The 17,101-nt window shown below is 44.5% G+C and overlaps 2 protein-coding genes across 2 annotated transcripts; one reads left to right on the top strand and one right to left on the bottom strand.

Moving 5' to 3' along the window:
* Window positions 1–2,631: 2,631 nt before the first annotated feature.
* On the top strand, window positions 2,632–7,254 carry LOC103632209 (formin-like protein 8). Its single transcript, XM_008654033.4, has 4 exons — window positions 2,632–4,455; window positions 4,539–4,741; window positions 5,651–5,892; window positions 6,037–7,254. Exons 1-4 carry the CDS (start codon window positions 2,930–2,932, stop codon window positions 6,820–6,822), a joined length of 2,757 nt encoding a protein of 918 aa, XP_008652255.1. The 5' UTR covers window positions 2,632–2,929; the 3' UTR covers window positions 6,823–7,254.
* A 2,474-nt stretch (window positions 7,255–9,728) lies between these two features.
* Window positions 9,729–16,704, bottom strand: LOC103632203 (uncharacterized). The gene is made up of 9 exons (XM_008654025.4): window positions 16,184–16,704; window positions 14,700–14,859; window positions 14,574–14,635; window positions 14,374–14,468; window positions 14,092–14,205; window positions 13,341–13,403; window positions 13,151–13,248; window positions 12,624–13,054; window positions 9,729–11,498 (listed from the first exon to the last, which is right to left on the bottom strand). Exons 1-9 carry the CDS (start codon window positions 16,590–16,592, stop codon window positions 9,997–9,999), a joined length of 2,934 nt encoding a protein of 977 aa, XP_008652247.2. The 5' UTR covers window positions 16,593–16,704; the 3' UTR covers window positions 9,729–9,996.
* Between the last annotated feature and the right edge of the window lie 397 nt (window positions 16,705–17,101).

Genomic DNA, 17,101 nt, shown 5'->3' with positions numbered 1-17,101 from the left:
GGGGAGGAAGCAATAGCGAGGATCTCGGGCGAACCTTCAATCGATGATAGAATATGGGGCGACAGTGGATCGACCTCGGCAGCGGGGGAAGATGAACCTGCTGTGTCTCCTGGTTGACGACGAGTGGAGAATCTCGGGTGGACCTTCAACCTCGGCAGCTGGCAAGGGGATGGCGAGTGGAGGCGCTGGCGAGTGAGGCGCTGGCGAGTGGCTCGCGAGTGCAGGGGATGGCGGATCCACTGGAGGGGACAGCGAGTGGAGGGGACGGCGAGTGAGGCGCTGGCGAGTGGCTCGCAAGTGGAGGGGATGGCGGATCCACTGGAGGGGACGACGAGTGTAGGGGACGGCGAGTGAGGCGCTGGCGAGTGGCTCGCGAGTGGAGGGGATGGCGGATCCACTGGAGGGGATCGGCGGATCCTGCGAGGCGAGGGGAGTAGCCAGGGGGAGCAGGCGCCAGCCAAGGGAAATACAGGAGGGGCAAACAGTAAAAGTCCAAGTTTAGTCACTTTTAGCTACCCCTTAGTGACTAAAGGACTAAAGTTTAGGAGAAGACATTTAGTCATCCTGTTTGCTAGTTTAGTGACTAAAAGTAACTAAAATTTAGTCACTAAACTTTAGGAGAGGGTAACCAAACGGGGCCTAAGCATATAGCTTCACTTCACAGTAGGCATGGCTGAACCCAAAAATGCAGAGACCACCACAGAGGATAGCGACTCGCCACCCAACTCCGATTCATTCGTCGTTGTCTTTTATTGGACAAGTCTGGTCCGCTGGTCCCGGATCCCAGCATTGAATGTGTGGGATTTTGTCGCAGTCAAAGACGTGTATCTATCTGTATGTACTCCGTGCTCCAGCCAGCACCTCTGCAGCTCTCTGCATATAGGAAGGAGTACACCTGCTGTGTGCTGTGCTCCAGCCTCCAGGACCAGCCAGCGCCGACGTTTCTGTACGGCAAGCCTTACTAGCTCCTACTCCTCGCGGCTTGTGATTTGCCAATGTTCTTCTGTCTGCGTCGTTACCGTAACTATTAGATGCATACTCTTACTAAAGAAACGCCGACACACGTAGCAATCCACGACCTTTACCGATTAGGGACCCATTTAAAATGCAAGAAATTTTAAGAGAAACAAGAAACCAGTTTGTTTGTTTGTTTTTTATAAGATTTATGTGGATCACCGGTATTGATTTAAAACTAAACGTCTTATTATTACAGGTGTCTCAGTGTTTTGCTGGACTATTTGAATGAGTAGGAATGACTTAGTTTTTAATAATGTTTCAAGTTTTACTTATCTGCATGTTCTTTTCAGAGGTACACACTGGCTTAGATTCTGGGCTTAGCTACAAAAGGATGAAGCTGATGGAGTTTTAATAAAGAATGTATGTCGTCGTCGGGAATCGGTGGCCATGCAATTTTGTGTTAATTTTGGTTGGAGGTTTTCTAATAGGATTGCCTTGTAATCATCTCAGTGGTTTTATTAAGTTTCAAAAACCTTTAGTGTGCTAATGTGTGGCTATATGAAGAGGTATGTCCCTTCATAGAGCAGTGTGATGTAACAATTTGTGTTGGCCCTAACCTCTTTTGAGGGGAAAGCCGGAAATTTTTCTACGTTATCTAAAAATGAAAGAGGATAGAAAGTCCACATTTGGTTAGATGTTCACACTCGCGGGAGCTCTCCCTGAATGATGACCTGACCTGTATTTGACACCTATGTCGCCTTCCTCGTACCAAAGATGGTACAGGAATTTTTATCCTGTACCATCTGCAACAAATCTCTCTCTCTCTATCTCCGAGCGGAGAGCGAGAGGAGCACTCCAGCAGGCCGGCCAGATCAGCACCGTATAATACACTTTGGATTAAAGCCAAGCTATCACTAACTAGCAAAGCGAGTAAAGCAGTCCAAGATCCCTGCTGGCCAACTAGGTGGAATGATACAATGTGATGCGAGAGCACCCTTACTAGCATCAACGACACATATAATACCATTGCTTTCGCGCGCGAATAATACCACCGCTTTCGCGCGACGCAGCTTTTTTTTTTTTATCATTGCGGTTCACGCCATGTGTCATTGCTAAAGTAACGGCGGTAGCTACAGCAGCTGAGGCATGGGCGTGCAAGCGACGGCGTCGAACAGCAGCTGCGTGCCTACCACGGGACAAATCTGCCTCGTCCTCGGCTCTCCGTGCTGTATCAGTTGTTCGTCGCGGCGGCTCGCGGACCGGCCAGTCGCATTGTACTAGTCGCAGGCTCGCAGCACGCCCGGAGCAGGATGGGCGTGCCCTTCTACTGTCACGGAGCCCCCACACGTCAGTGGAATGAATTCTAACTAACAAGCGAGCCGGACCAGGCCCACTCGTCATTGTACCTCTCTGGTATTACTAGACTGACCTTTTTCTGCCCAGAAGATCGATCACATCGAGCTTTTGTTCGCAAGCAAAGAATCAGGTACCATTTTCAGCATGTGTGTTTAGTTGCCCCGGTGTGGAATATTTCCTTGCCTCCTCGACGAACAAAGCACCAACCTTCCTTCGCCTGTTTTTAGTGCATGCCGAATTTGCAAAGGCACCGCAACAAAATAAAATCTCCATTTTTCAACCAAAAGTGTGTCGATGAACCTTCTTTCCTTCGTCGGTTCATGGTTGTAATCGTGTATGAACAACCGGAATTTCTTTAGTTTATGATTGGATCTCCTTTTCTTCCGAGCGAGTGAGATCCAAAGTGGCGAAAGTCAGGGGAAGAAACAGAACAACGAAAAAAAAAGAACGGAAACAGCAAACGGAAAGCAGCCGATTGCCGCGCCACGTGTGAGCGGCACGGTTGATCTTCCCCGCCGAGGGCTAGGCAGCATTGTATGTCACTCTCGCGGGCGGAACCAAAAATGGCGGCATCCACCACTCCCCTTCCCACGCTCGCTCCCTCTATCCTCATTGTATGTTACTGTCGCCGAGGGCAGCATTGTATGTTATCGCCGTAGAAAGCCGAGGCCGCGGCCGTTCGGTTCACTTTTTTTTTTCCCCTTCTCCTTCTGCTGCACCGCCAATGCCTCCCACTACCGTCATGCTGCTACCAGCGTGCACCGTGCTGCTGCTGTGCTGCCGTCTCTCGCCGGCCGCCGCGTCGTCGCCCGGCGATGTCGGCGGAGGCGGGGCAAGGAGGCTGCTCCACCAGCCATTGTTCCCAATCGAGTGGACCCCGCCGCCATCGCCGCAGCCGGACTTCTCCTCTGACCCGGCGACGCCGGACGGACCTCCTGGCGCCTTCTTCCCTCCCACGCCACCGGTGGCCCCTGCTGGCGGCGGAGGTACGACGACGACGTCCTCGCCAACCACCGTCGCCTCCAACGTCCCGGCCGGCGCCTCGTCAGGGTCTGGTGATGGCGGCCACCACGGCGGCCCTGCCAAGGGGACCATCGTCGCGGCGGGGGCGGCCGCGACCGCGGCCATCGCGCTGCTGGCCTTCGCGTGCGCGTTCCTCATCGCGCTCCGCGCGCGCCGCCGAGGGGACTCGCAGAAGCTGCTCGGCCCCGACCGTGGGTCCGCGCGCCACCACTCGGCGCCCTCGGCCGCTGACTTCCTCTACGTCGGCACGGTGGAGCCCACCACGCCCGGCCGCCACCACGGGTCCCCCGCCGCCGATCTCATTGGGTCCCCGTACCGCAAGCTGCGCAGCGAGCGCGCGCGCCGCGACGAGCCCACCGACAACCTGAGCCCAGAGCTCCGGCCGCTCCCGCCGCTGCGCCGCGCGGCCACAATGGGCTCCTCTGACGATGCATACTACACGCCGCGCCAGCGCTCCGGGGGTTCCGGCGGCGGCGGGGTTGGCGGCGAAACCTGGAGTGAGGCCAGCGCGTCCAGCCCGCCCACCACCACCACCGCGTCCCGCCGAAGCCTCCCCAGCCTCACCAGCGACTGCTTTCCTCCGGTCACGGCTATTGCTGCGCCGACACCACCCCCTGCGCGGTCCCGTCGTACGCCCCCGCGCACGCGCTTCTCTGCTGGCTCGACCCCTGACATCAAACAGGTAATCTCGCCGTCCCCGCGATCGGTGCAACCATCCAAAGCACCACCGCCGCCACCTCCTCCACCGCCACCGCCGAAGTCTATTATGACAGCTCCAAAACCTCCTCCTCCGCCGCCGCCGCCACCAATGATTCCATCTAATACCCTCCTGAAGCCCGCGCAGCCGCCTTCCCCTTCCGAGCCGACGTCGCGGCGCCGGTTGCTCAAGCCGTTGCCACCTGAGGGCCCCCGCATTGCCATGCCGATGCCGATCACGGCGACAACGGCAGAGGATAGTATCGGGAGCGCGTCGATGCGTAAACAGGATTACGTGGCAGACGGTATCGTTGGCAACGACGAGCCACGGCCGAAGCTGAAGCCGCTGCACTGGGATAAGGTGCGGGCGACCTCCGACCGCGCCATGGTCTGGGACCAGCTGAAGTCAAGCTGCTCATTCCAGTTGAGATATTGCTTCATAGTTCATACTGCATGCGCTGTTAATGGCTGGTGAATATACGTGATGTTGAAGGCATTTCTTTCAGGTTGGATGAGGGCATGATCGAGGCATTGTTCATGAATAACTCAACGCCAACCGCGCCGCCGAGAGATGCGGGAAGGAAGACTACCGTCCCACCGTTCAGGCAGGAGGAGAGGGTTCTTGACCCCAAGAAAGCACAGAATATCGCCATCCTGCTCCGTGCATTGAATGTTACACGCGATGAGGTCTCTGATGCACTGTTGGATGGTGAGTGTCACTACACTGCTCCTTGGGTCTTTGCAGCGCTGATTTTTTGTTTGGATAAATTCAGTGGCTAATGTTTCTTGCTGAAGGTACTTTGGCTGTTTTGATACCGAAAACATTGAAATGAATTTAAAAATCTAGCTAAAATAAGACTTCCCTTTTTCGTTTCTATATTTAAGTCACAATTTGGGTTTGCCATCATCGACTGTTCTTGGTATTAGCATCTAGATGCTTTGGTAAAACATTATTTTCAGATATCAGCGACTCATAACTTTCTATAATATTTTCCTTTTGGAGCTTGATTGGCATACCAGTTCCATAGCGACAGATACTTAAGATGTGTTGAAAATAACAGAAATCATGCTTTTTTATAACCCAATCTCAACAGATCATTAGGATATGAAATCTCTATAGGACAAAGATCCATTGATTTCTACACTGAATATTTTTTCACCTACTGTAGGGAATGGTATCAGTGAATATTGATGATGGTTTTGACATACAAAGATAAACTAAGCAGGAAAAATAGCACTTGTTTTGGGTTTTGTTTTTTCAGTCATAACTATTCTTTTATGACAATGATTTTTTAACTCAAGCTTTAGAGCATCTTAGTCAAATTCTCTCTACAGATTAGTACTTGTTTTGGATTTTGTTTTTTTCAGTCATAACTATTCTTTTATGACAATGATTCTTTTGAACTCAAGCTTTAGTGCATCTTAGTCAAATTCTCTTTACAGATTGCTCTTTTTCTACACAGAAAGGCCGAGTGCTACATGTAAATCAGTTTACTGACTTACGCTGGCGCGGTGGTGTCTGTTGCTGTTTTAGCTGTTTTGACGTTTAAAATATAAATCTCTATAAAATATAGCTCATAAACCATTAATTTGTCATTTCTACTGTATTATTAAACAGGCAACACTGAATATTTGGGGACTGAACTTTTGGAGACTTTAGTCAAGATGGCTCCTACTAAAGAGGAAGAACTCAAACTACAAGATTATAATGATGACACATCGAAGCTTGGTTCTGCAGAGCGCTTTCTCAAATCTGTGCTTGATATACCTTTTGCCTTCAAGAGAGTTGATGCCATGCTATACCGAGCCAATTTTGAGTCCGAAATAAATTACTTAATGAAATCTTTTGAGACACTAGAGGTACGCTAAAATGGTAACTGATGCTGCATTGATCCTTCGTTCACTTCCATCATTTTGATCAGTGACATTATCATTGACCTGTGTATCAATCGAAACTCCAGATTTAGACTAATAGGTACCTAAGATTTCTTCACTTGTTTTCAGGCAGCCTGCGAAGATCTTAGAGGCAGCAGGTTGTTCCTGAAACTGCTCGAAGCAGTGCTGAGAACTGGGAACCGGATGAATGTTGGCACAAACCGGGGTGAGGCAAAAGCTTTCAAGCTTGACACTCTCCTAAAACTTGCTGATGTCAAGGGCACTGATGGTAAAACAACGCTGTTGCATTTTGTCGTCCAAGAAATCGTTCGATCAGAAGATGCAAAATCAGAAAAAGAAAGTGCCATGATTACCCGTAGCTCTAAAGACGAGCAGTTACGGAAGCAAGGCCTGAAACTTGTCTCTGGGCTTAGCAGTGAGCTAGGAAATGTCAAGAAAGCAGCTATGATGGACTTCGATGTGTTGCATGGTTATGTTAATAAGCTAGAAACAGGTCTTGAAAAGATCAAGTCGGTCTTGCAGCTCGAGAGACAATGCACTCAAGGCCAGAAGTTCTTTTCGACAATGCAAAGTTTTCTCAAGAAAGCTGAGGCGGAGATAGAGAAAGTCAGAGGGGAGGAGAAGAGGGCCTTGATGAGAGTAAAAGACATCACCGAGTACTTCCACGGTGACACCGTGAAAGAGGAACCGCACCCTCTCAGAATATTCATGGTGGTGAGGGACTTCCTCTCGACGTTGGATCATGTCTGCAAGGAGGTTGGCAGGTTGCAGCAGGATAGAACAGTCGTTGGGTCCGCCAGGTCTTTCCGCATTCCAGCCACCTCACTGCCAATTCTAAATGTGTATGGACAACGAAGGGAGAACGACTCTGATGATGACAATTCATCATTCTAGGACAGCAAGGCTGAGGGATCGGACAAGTCACAAAGTCACAAAACTGAATTTTGGAAGGAACAGAGCGCACCAGCTATGCCAGGTTTAGCTGCTGAAGCGGATGTCGCATTGGCATTTGTCATGAGGCACACGTTTAACGGTGGGAGGTCGAAGGGGTGGGGGTAGGGGTTATACTTTTGGATCCTGTGGGAATTCTTTTTGTACAAAAGAAAAATAACAATAGCAGGTTCTCTCTCTCTCTCCTGCTGGGTGACTTGCAGAAATTGTGGTTGTGGCTTAGAAAAGCTGCCCACTTTCAGTAAGTAGTGCAATGCAGCTTCTGGGTTATGGCCTCTTATTTAACTATGCTCATCTGATATAATACGGGAACATGTTATCTCTTATCTGCATGTAAATTTTGCTCTCTGTGATATATAGTAACATCAATTTTAAGGGTGGGGGCAGGATTGGGTTGGATGAGACTTCGCCAAGCGAAGGAATTTTGCCTATTTTACCTGGCACACATCTCTTCTAGCAAATCCAAGTTCATATGTCTAGGGCTAAAAACCAGGCGAGTTCAGTTTGGCTTGCTTGTCCACTCAACGAGCTGAAGTAGGAGGCTTGGCTCGCGAACTACAACTTGATAAATAATATTATATTATATAGTGATTTTATATTATATAAATGTAAAATATATGATTATCATTCAATATTATAAGTAATCTAAATTATAAATTGCTATATATCCATCATCAAAGGTTAAGGGAAAAATCAGATATCTATAAAATAATTTAATATCCATAATTATTTTATAGGTTGATTATATTGGCACGACTCGTGAGTCAGAACAAGCCGACTCGGCTTGGCTCGCTACACCAACAAACTCAAAAATTTGATTTGGCTCGGCTGGCTCGAGACTCGAGATTTTTTTTTCCAGCTCTACATATATCCATTGGGAGACCATTGGACCTTGGAACATTACCACGAAGGCTCAAAGTAAAGCGGAAGTAAGAACGAGTTAAGAGCAACCCTTGAAATCTAAGATATGGAAGTTCATAAATCTCCGGAATCTTGCAAATACTGCGTCCGCCCCCTTGTTCAGTTTGCTTTAACATAAATTGAACATGTTCTATCCGTATAGAAGCCAAGGTCTCGGTCGGAGAACTGATGAAGGTTTGGAGGCGAAGGGACCTACCACTTAAATCTGGGGCTCCTCTGGACTTCGCTCGGCATCACACCACCTTCTTGGGTTGCTCCGAGTACAAGCCTCGGCAAGGATCGAAGACCAAGCGCCCTAGAGCGAAGAGTGTCACGTCCCAGTGAGGACCATGCCGTCCGTTAGTAGGGCCCATGCAGTACCCCGCTGGGCATTCAGACCCATTTGTAAGACCCTTCTTGGGACATGGTTTGTAGTGTATTTAATCAGGCTATAGTTAACTTCGTTGTAATGACCCCAAGGGGAAAATTCCAGGACTAAAGCAGATAAACGGCGGCATAATTGTACTTAGAAGGGTATGCTCACCCACCTAGTTACCTATAAATATTCCCGCACTGTACATTGATGGGACACGCTTGACTAGACACTGCATTTTCACACCCACTGTTTTGTTGAGCACCTGAACATTCCCATTTTTCGTTGTTTGGGCCCACTCGACCACGTGTTAGTCGGTTCCAACAACAGGAAAGTATGAAGTGCTAAAGATTAGCTAAGTTGTCTTAAAAACAATGGAAGCTGAAGTGCAAGTTCAAATGCACAACACAAACACCCGTAAGGTCAGCACTAACCAGAAAACAACATTTGAAACATGAGAGGAAAAATCAACTTGAACGGCTTTCGTCTTGCCAAAAGATTGACTTCACAAAATTTTTGGAGTAGTAAGTCTAATTACCCATCAACTAGATTTATCTTTTTTGTTTCTGTATAATTAAATTGATTTTTAGTTTTAGAGTAAAGATCGCACCATAACTTATGTTTACTAGTATATAGTCTGTGCTAACGCTACAATCCCGCAGAGGGGAGATGAAGAGTCGTCGACGACATAAATGACGCTAGGGGAGGGGTTGATGACGGCGTCAAGAATGTGGGGGAGGGGGAAGGTGGGGGCGTAACGTAAGGGTCGGCTTGGTTGCAGGGGAGGGGAGGAATGGTTGATGATTCAAATAATATTGTTCATTGATTTTAGTGAGTAAATTAGAGTAAGTTATTCAATGATATGAAACATTGATTTTGATGATGTGTTAAGTTTAGTTGTAATTTGTTTGGTAGATTTAGTATAGGTATAGTTGTGAGTGATTTGGTTGGATAAATTTTGCAAAGTTCAAACTGTCAGATTATATAGCGATGGTATAGAAAATATATAGCGGTATAAATAAAATAGAACATAAATTTATTTCATTTTTTGATAGGTTAGACCATAAATTAATTAATTAATACTAGAAAGACAAAATTATAGTAAACATAACTGTTTTATAATGTATTTTTAAAATAATTTATGGCGTACGCTATTATCTTACAAATTTTAAAAATAAAATTCAACTTATACATAGACAAATGAAAAGGAATGTCCTATTTGGAATATAGATTTCTTTTCAAATTCTTACGCTTTTATGTAAAATTGAACTAATTTTTGCAAAACTCTTGTACGATCCTTGAAAAAAATCGGATGTTCTAAATAGACTGGAAGTTTTCTCTAAAATTGAACTGATAAGGGAAGTTTTCTATAAAATTGAACTGATACCTTTAAATTGCCTATGTTCTAAACAGAGAGTAAACCAAATAAAAAATGGAGATAGTCAGTTGGACTTTTTCCCTATAAGATTTCTAGAGGTGGGGACATCGGGTGAACCCTAATTGGGTATGGCATGTGGGCATATACAATTATTTTAAGCAAGAACTGTTTTACTGGATAGCACATGACAAAAAAAGCTAACAAAATTGGTTTGGTTTCATGATTTTTCTTTTCAGTCGCTAGAGAATTAATTATGTATTTAACGAGTTACAAGCATGTTTAGAACTACATACACTATTACCCTTTTTAGGGCAATCACAAATGTTACGAGAACATATGTGGGTTACTTCATGGCGTTATTTGATTTAAAAACAGAACAAGCACAAAAATTTGGATGGTCAAGTAGGAGTGCCTCCAAAAATGCCATTTACAGTACGGCACATCAAAAGCATAAGGCTACCAGCAGCTAAAGCCCTGTCAATCCTTGCATATGCTTCTTCATTGCCCGATCTCTCCTGTGATGGTTCCGGCCACCTCCCCTTCCATGGCCACCACGAGGAGCTGGTCCTCGAGTAAAGTCTTGTGCGGGATTATTATGGCCTTCATTATCCTCGGCTGATTGGTCATGGTTCATGCTGCCCCGTCTTGCTCCACGGCCAAAACTTTCTTGCCTGCCACTAGAGTTACCGTCTTCCTTCGCTGGGCCACCCTGATTCCAGCCCCCTCTTCTGCCACCACGGCCAAAACCTTGTTGACCATTAGGGTTCCAGTTTTCCTCAGCCGGATTGCCCTGACTCCAGCCTCCTCTTTTACCACCAAAGCCAGAGCCTCGTCCATTGGAGCTCTCATTCTCCTCCGGACGGTTGCCTTCCCTTCCGCCTTTTCTTCCCCGGCCACGGGAATTTGAACCTCTGCCTGAGTTGTCAGCATCACCAACCTCCTCTGCCTCCACATCTATATGTTGCCTGTTCGGGACACCAAAAGGAACATTTCCACCACGACCCAGACCATAGATTGTCTCTTTTTGAGTTTGCCTCATGACAGCTGCTTCTCGAGCACTGGATACAGCAACCGAACCAGCAACCTTGTAGCTATAATTCTTCCCATCCTTGACATAAAACTGTGGTTTCTTCTGTGAACTCCATCTTGGGCCATGTGATGAAGCCTCAGCGTCATTGACACCATCAGTTTCCTCATAACTTGACTCTACCACACTGAAGCCAAGATCATCAAATGAATCATCGTACTCATCTTCATACTCATATTGCGAGTCAAGGATAACAGATCTAGCTGCATTTTTAGCATTTTTCGAGTCCAGGATTGCAGTGTCCGGCAAATCATCATTGGCCTTCCTTGTAAATCTACCTTTTGGGACAGATGATATGGATGAGGATGGGCCCAGAGATGCTGATGAAATAGCAGAAGATGGTCCCTGGAATGCTGAGGAAATTGCAGAAGATGGCCCAAGGGATGCTGGTGAAATTGCAGAAGATGGACCTTGTGATGCTGATGAAGTTGCTGAAGATAGGCCATCTTGAACAAAGTAATGTGTCTCAGCAACTTTATGGGGTTTCTTTGTAATTTGAGGCACAGTTTCCACCAATATACCCTTCCCTTTATCTTTCACAGCAGTTGGTGCAGGTTTTTCGTGTGGCATCTCTTCTAATGAAGTATCCAAAGCTAGCAGATCTTGATGAAGTGTTCCTTCTAATATCCTTTGGATAACTTCCTCAGGGTTCAGGTTGTAGGCTTCCAGACAAGCAGAAAGGAAACCCTTCCCATAATCAGGGAAAAGATCCCTTATCTGACTAATTTTGGACTCAACCATCGCTGTTTCCTCATCCTTCTGCTGTAATTCACCACCATGAGAAGAGACTGGCAAATCAGATATGCCATTCCAAGAAGTGTGAGTAGATCCACACAATCGTGATAAGAACTGGAACTGCTCATCATCCATGTATATCCATCCTGTTACGAGTTCAAGGAACACAAATCACATTACACAAAAGGTCTATACCATCAGATTAAATTTAAAAGCAAAATAAAATGTAGCATGTACATTAACTAATTAAAAATGCTGTGGTAAATTATTCACATGACGGAATTCAGAAATAACTGAAACAACGAACAATTATGAAATCATAAATCAAGTATCAAAAGTCCTCCTTAACTTACTTTAGAATTGACTCCTAATACAGAAACATGTTAGAGCTTGGTACGAAAATTAAGGGTGTGTTTGGTTTGACTTTTGGCTTTGGCTTTTGCCCCCCTAAAAGCCAAAAGCCAACCAAAGGGCTGGATCCAAGAAGCAGCTTTTTCTAAAAGCCGACTTTCTCGTAGTGCAAATCTGAAAGCACCCCTGAACCTGCTTTTAGTGGCTTTTCAGATGGAACTGTGAAAACATATATCGAAGAATTTTTAACGACTTTTAGTGATTTCCACCAAACGGTTTTTAGCTTTTTAACAGCTTACAGCCTACAGCAGCTTTTTCCACAGCTCACAGCCCACAGCAACTTTTTTCATAGCCACAGCCCAACCAAACAGACCCTAAACCTAAGAAACACTTTGAATAGCAACCTAATTAAGTGAAATGGAGGTTTGTAAAACTGCATGTGGTTTCATGGAAGGACATCGCTTCATTATACAGTCTAGAAGTGTTCACAGGGATTGAAACATCATTGAAACAAGCAGCAGCAAAGAAGGCTATATGATGGGGGAAACAAGACAGTTCAAATGAATAGTCATAACAAGCATGAAATATTCAATTAAATGATGATTCTGACAAGAAAATTCGTTTTAATAACACAGAATAAAGATTCTGCTATCCAAGTGTTGCCACTTATTGGGAGATTGTTACTTCATAAAACTGGAAACTCTAAGCTTCTCAGAAACAACTCCGTTTCAATTGTGTTAATCAGAGCAATTGTAAGAGCAGGCATCACAGTAGAATAAATATTTTTCATAAATGTGTGCAGAAAATGTCCTTGCATGAGCTACTAACACTTTAAGATGACTTGTGTAAATAAGCTATTATCACATACTAACTACAACAAATACTATTTAACTATTTGACTGAAGAACTCCATTGCGTACCTTTGTTCCGAATATCACCAATCTGGCTCATTAATTGAAATTCACTTTCAAGTTCTTGGAGAAAAGTATTTCCATGATTCACTTGAGAAGAGTAAGTGGATTCTCTATTTATATCTTTAAGTGTTTGAACCAAGATGTCTCCCCTGATCATAGGATCTTCGACTTTAGCTGGAAACATCTTAGTAGAAGTTTGAGCATCATGCTCCCTAACTTGATCATTCAAATAACAGTAGTGCAACAATCTCCAACCAAATCTCGCTGTTCTCTTTGACAACATCCTTATAGCAAGAGGAATGTCACTAAGTGTGCTGTCAAGTGATGCCTCTGCATTGCTCTGAGACTTGGGCATAACTTTAAACCCATGGAGCAATGATGGTAGCAATGAACTATACAGCCTTGCAAGAGCATTCAGCAATTCCTCAACTCCATAGCTGCAATCAGGGAAACAAGGGCTATTACAGAGTGATAAAACAGGGAAAAATCTTGATGTCATCAAGCATCAATGGATGAACAAGAAGCTTGCTCACCTCATTTCAAAATTAGTACAGAACAATAAAGCGGCAGGTTGATAAGCACCAACAAAAGAATCCAGAGTAACAATCGCATCATTTATAAAATCTAACACCTGTGGTCAATCAATATTATCATCAATTACGGGGAGAGAGGAAAAATATAAAGCAGGCAAATCAGAACAAGTACTGCATGGATAGAAGTAACCTCCATGAAATCTTTCTGAAGCTGAACATATCCATTATCAATTGATCCGGTTGAGGTGAGCACCTGAATTCAATTGTTGTTAAGATGGGTCCAATACATATAGGGTATCAGGAAAGAACTATTATCCAATAGTCGAGAATGCATGGAAATTTCATTATTGCTATTATTGGCTCATAAAGATTAAGCACAATAAGTAACCACTTGAGCATATGAAGTTGTAATACACTTTAAAGAAAATCATTCAATTCTAATTATCATTTTCAGCTGCCAAGTATGATCCCTTAACCAAATTAGCATCAGTAATGCTGAAAGGAACAAGGAACTAAGTTTTTTTATAAGATTAGTAGAGATGCACATATACAGTAAACAATAATGAGGTAGAAGAGTATGAGATTATATACATTATGCCAAGGCTGACCACAGTGAACACATGTATAAAACACACAACAAAGAGACCATGGAATGGAGACACTTCACACTTCAAGGCAATAGGTAGAAACTCAGAAATTAAGGAATCTGCAGTAAATAATAATTTCCAGCATGATCAATGAAACTGACAATCATGGATCCAAAAGGAGAGTGCAAGATGTTAATTAATTATGAGAGGTCCTATATGCCTATATGTGGCTTCTCTGGGCATACAAACAGTAACTATTAAAAAATGCTATCGAATATTGCTAGAAATAAACAGGACCTTTTATCAATACTAAGAGTAAGCACAAGGATCGGGGAAAAAAGAGACAAAGATCACCTGTAAAGATGTCATGCACCTATCATGCATCGTGTGGAAAATGTTGAGGAACTGGGGAATGACAATATTAATGTCATCCAGTACACTCGGCTGCACATTAATAACATTCGTAACCTGGGCAAAGAGTCTTTGTCAGCATAAGATTTCACAATTAAGAAATTTTAGCTAAAAATAATGAACTAAATACATTCTGATTCCAATATATATATACACACCTAAAACCCAAATAAAAAACTAATTGAGGGTGTGTTCAAGAAAAAAAAAACTAGTTGAGGGACCCACCAGTGAACTTGTTAACTTGCCGTTGTCATGCTCATATATAGCACATATGTCCAACAATTTTGGTAGATCAAGCAATTTTTTCTCCAGCAGAAGGGCTACAAAGAAACATTGTGGAATTGAGAATACAAATACAGTATATTCAAACAAGTGGTGGAATCAATAAACCCCACACAATGAATAAATGAGTGGCATAATTTCACCTGCATGCTCCTTCATGCTAAGGGACTCGCCGCGACCTGCTCCAGGATCCTTATTCGAGGATCTAAAAAAAACTCAGTTAAAAAGGTAACAAAACGACAAAAGATGGGAAATGATAGAAATCTCACATGCGATAGAGGACCATAAATACACGACGGCAAAGCTCAAGCTCCCCAACAACCAAACCTGCTACAGTTCCCTTTGGGCCTCGGTGTGGCAAATCATACCACCTGTGCCTGAATTGTAGATAACTATCAAGGAATTCATGCAAAGAAGTGTTCTGTGCCACTGTGAAAAACAACAAAAGTTAGCATATGTCATTGACTAAGTTTAGATGTAGCTGAATTTATGTACCAGTTGTGTAAGAACAACATAGTAAATTAATCATACAAACTAATCTATTTATTGAACTATCGATTATTGAGGTAACTTCTGTTCGAGAATCTTGGGCACATGACATATCCTTATGCGGTTACATCTTAACATTTGTATTCCCAGCCAAAAAGTCTACAGACACCATCTTTACCCTGTTCCCTAACTGTCTATTCAGGAACGGGCAAGAGTGCAAGACACTACATGAACAGTATTTGATAATGTTAATAATAGGAAGTACCAGGTGCATACGATTATAATGAAAAATGCACAATTGCACACTCAATCTTGTGCCTAGGATCCAAGTGGGATCATCCCTATTATCCATCTTTTCATTTGACTAAATGCTAAATCTGATTGTCTTTAAGTCAGCCCAAGATAGGTGAGGGAATTTCAAACCGCACTTGGTCCACAAAGATCAGATGAGGCATGAGATTGAGTATGCTCAACTGCTCATAGGTTCACTAATATAATATTTTGCACCTTATATTTCCTTGCTAAATAAAATGTGACAGCCATTTGTCCGAAATACTGAATAAAGGACTCCAGATAGCATGACTCTACTGTCACAATCACCATTATGTATATGCTAACACTTCAGGGACATTTCATGTGTAAAGAGCAATTGTGATTGTGTTTTCAAGATGTGAACAGATTAGCTGAGATTTCTCTACAATATGAGGAAAATTCAATATGAAATAACGAATAGCTAGAGATATGTTTTTTTCTGGACCTGTCACTTGAATTGCCACAACAAACTGGAATAGTTTAAACAACACAGCAAAACCTAATTTGTTAAGAGGCTTGACCTGCAACTAAACATATAGGCTGGAATCTAAAACAATGCATGTAGTATTAAGAAGGAAGAACCTAATTGTTAGGTGCACATCAAACTAATGTGGACTCATCATCTTACACTAATATCAACCAAAAAACACAAAGAGAAGGTCAGCTATTTGAGCCACTAAATTGTATGCATATATGATATGAAGCGAAAAATAAACAAAATCACTGAAAGAGAATAGCTGTTCCGACTGCTACATCTGCTGCAATCCATCCATAGAGATAAAATAATGTAAAAGTCGCAGCAAGCCATAGAGACCATGCATAGATGACAGCATTGGTTTGTTCTGAGCGGATAAGCATCAGAAGGCGCACTAAATTTGGTCAATCAACTATACCAAAGCAAGCAGTAGCAGGTTCGATAAGCAAGCAATGCACAGGAGAATGTTCCGCTTACCCCGGAGCCAGAACTCGCGAGGCTTGGCCCGAAGGAGCGCGGCAAGTGCGTCGTTGAGGTGGTCGACGACGACCTGCGACTCGTGTGCATCGAGGCCGCCGAGACCCGCCGCGACCGCCTCGTCATGCGGCAGATACGCGACGAATGCATCAACCGACCGGACACCTACGCTACCGCTGGAGCTCCCGCCAGAGCCGGACGAGGAGGGCGAGGCGGCCGATGATCGGAGCGCGGTAGTGAGCGATGGCTGGGACGGGGGGGAGGGTTTTGGCGCCGCAGCGGGGGCGGATTTGGGTACGTAGCGCTGGGACTGCGGCGGCGGCGGCGGCGGCGACCTCGGTCCGAGGTTGTGGTGCTGCCGGCGGTGGGGGGAAGGCTTGGACTGGTGGGCAGGCGGCGCGGACGACATGGCTAGATCGAGGAAGTTGGAGTCTTGGGGACGCCTGTTGGGGACGAGAAGGAAGCCAGCAGGTTTCTTCCTCTCTTTTAGGGTCCGCTCGCTTCTCTCGGAACTACGGCCTCGAATAATTCCTGAAACTATTCACTAATTTATATAGTTTTGCCTCCAAACTAACCGAACGGACTCTTATGTCTGTTCGCTTTTCACGCAGTGACTCGGAACTAGCCGGATTTTTTATATAATTTATATAAATTTTGATTATCTGAAACGATTTCAAATGCATTTCTGTATAAACGAGTATGTTCTTTTAGGTGGCTTTGAACGAAATTATGGCAAAATGGAAGATTTCTTGAGATATAATACTGACTAAGTATATCTATATCTCTATCTCTAATATTATAATATACCAATTTCGTGTACGAAACTGTTTCGTGCACGCCCTAAACTCGGTCCCCTTCTTGCATGATAAACCTTGCCGCCGTTGCCGCTCCGCAAACAACCTCCGCATCAGTCGTTGT

This window comes from Zea mays, chromosome 1, assembly GCF_902167145.1.
Source record: "Zea mays cultivar B73 chromosome 1, Zm-B73-REFERENCE-NAM-5.0, whole genome shotgun sequence".
Lineage (NCBI taxonomy): Eukaryota > Viridiplantae > Streptophyta > Magnoliopsida > Poales > Poaceae > Zea > Zea mays.
The sequence above is the reverse complement of the archived record's forward strand: the minus strand, read 5'-3'. Positions and strand labels throughout refer to the sequence as shown.

Bases quoted from the DNA above. Each gene is read 5' to 3' on its own strand.
- LOC103632209 (XM_008654033.4), top strand. From the start codon at position 2,930: ATGTTACTGTCGCCGAGGGCAGCATTGTATGTTATCGCCGTAGAAAGC. The intron at 4,456-4,538 runs GTTGAGATATTG...CATTTCTTTCAG, and splicing joins AAGTCAAGCTGCTCATTCCA to GTTGGATGAGGGCATGATCG. The intron at 5,893-6,036 runs GTACGCTAAAAT...ACTTGTTTTCAG, and splicing joins AATCTTTTGAGACACTAGAG to GCAGCCTGCGAAGATCTTAG.
- LOC103632203 (XM_008654025.4), bottom strand. From the start codon at position 16,592: ATGTCGTCCGCGCCGCCTGCCCACCAGTCCAAGCCTTCCCCCCACCGC. The intron at 13,404-14,091 runs GTGATCTTTGTC...AATTGAATTCAG, and splicing joins GGTGCATGACATCTTTACAG to GTGCTCACCTCAACCGGATC. The intron at 11,499-12,623 runs GTACGCAATGGA...AACTCGTAACAG, and splicing joins TGGTGATATTCGGAACAAAG to GATGGATATACATGGATGAT.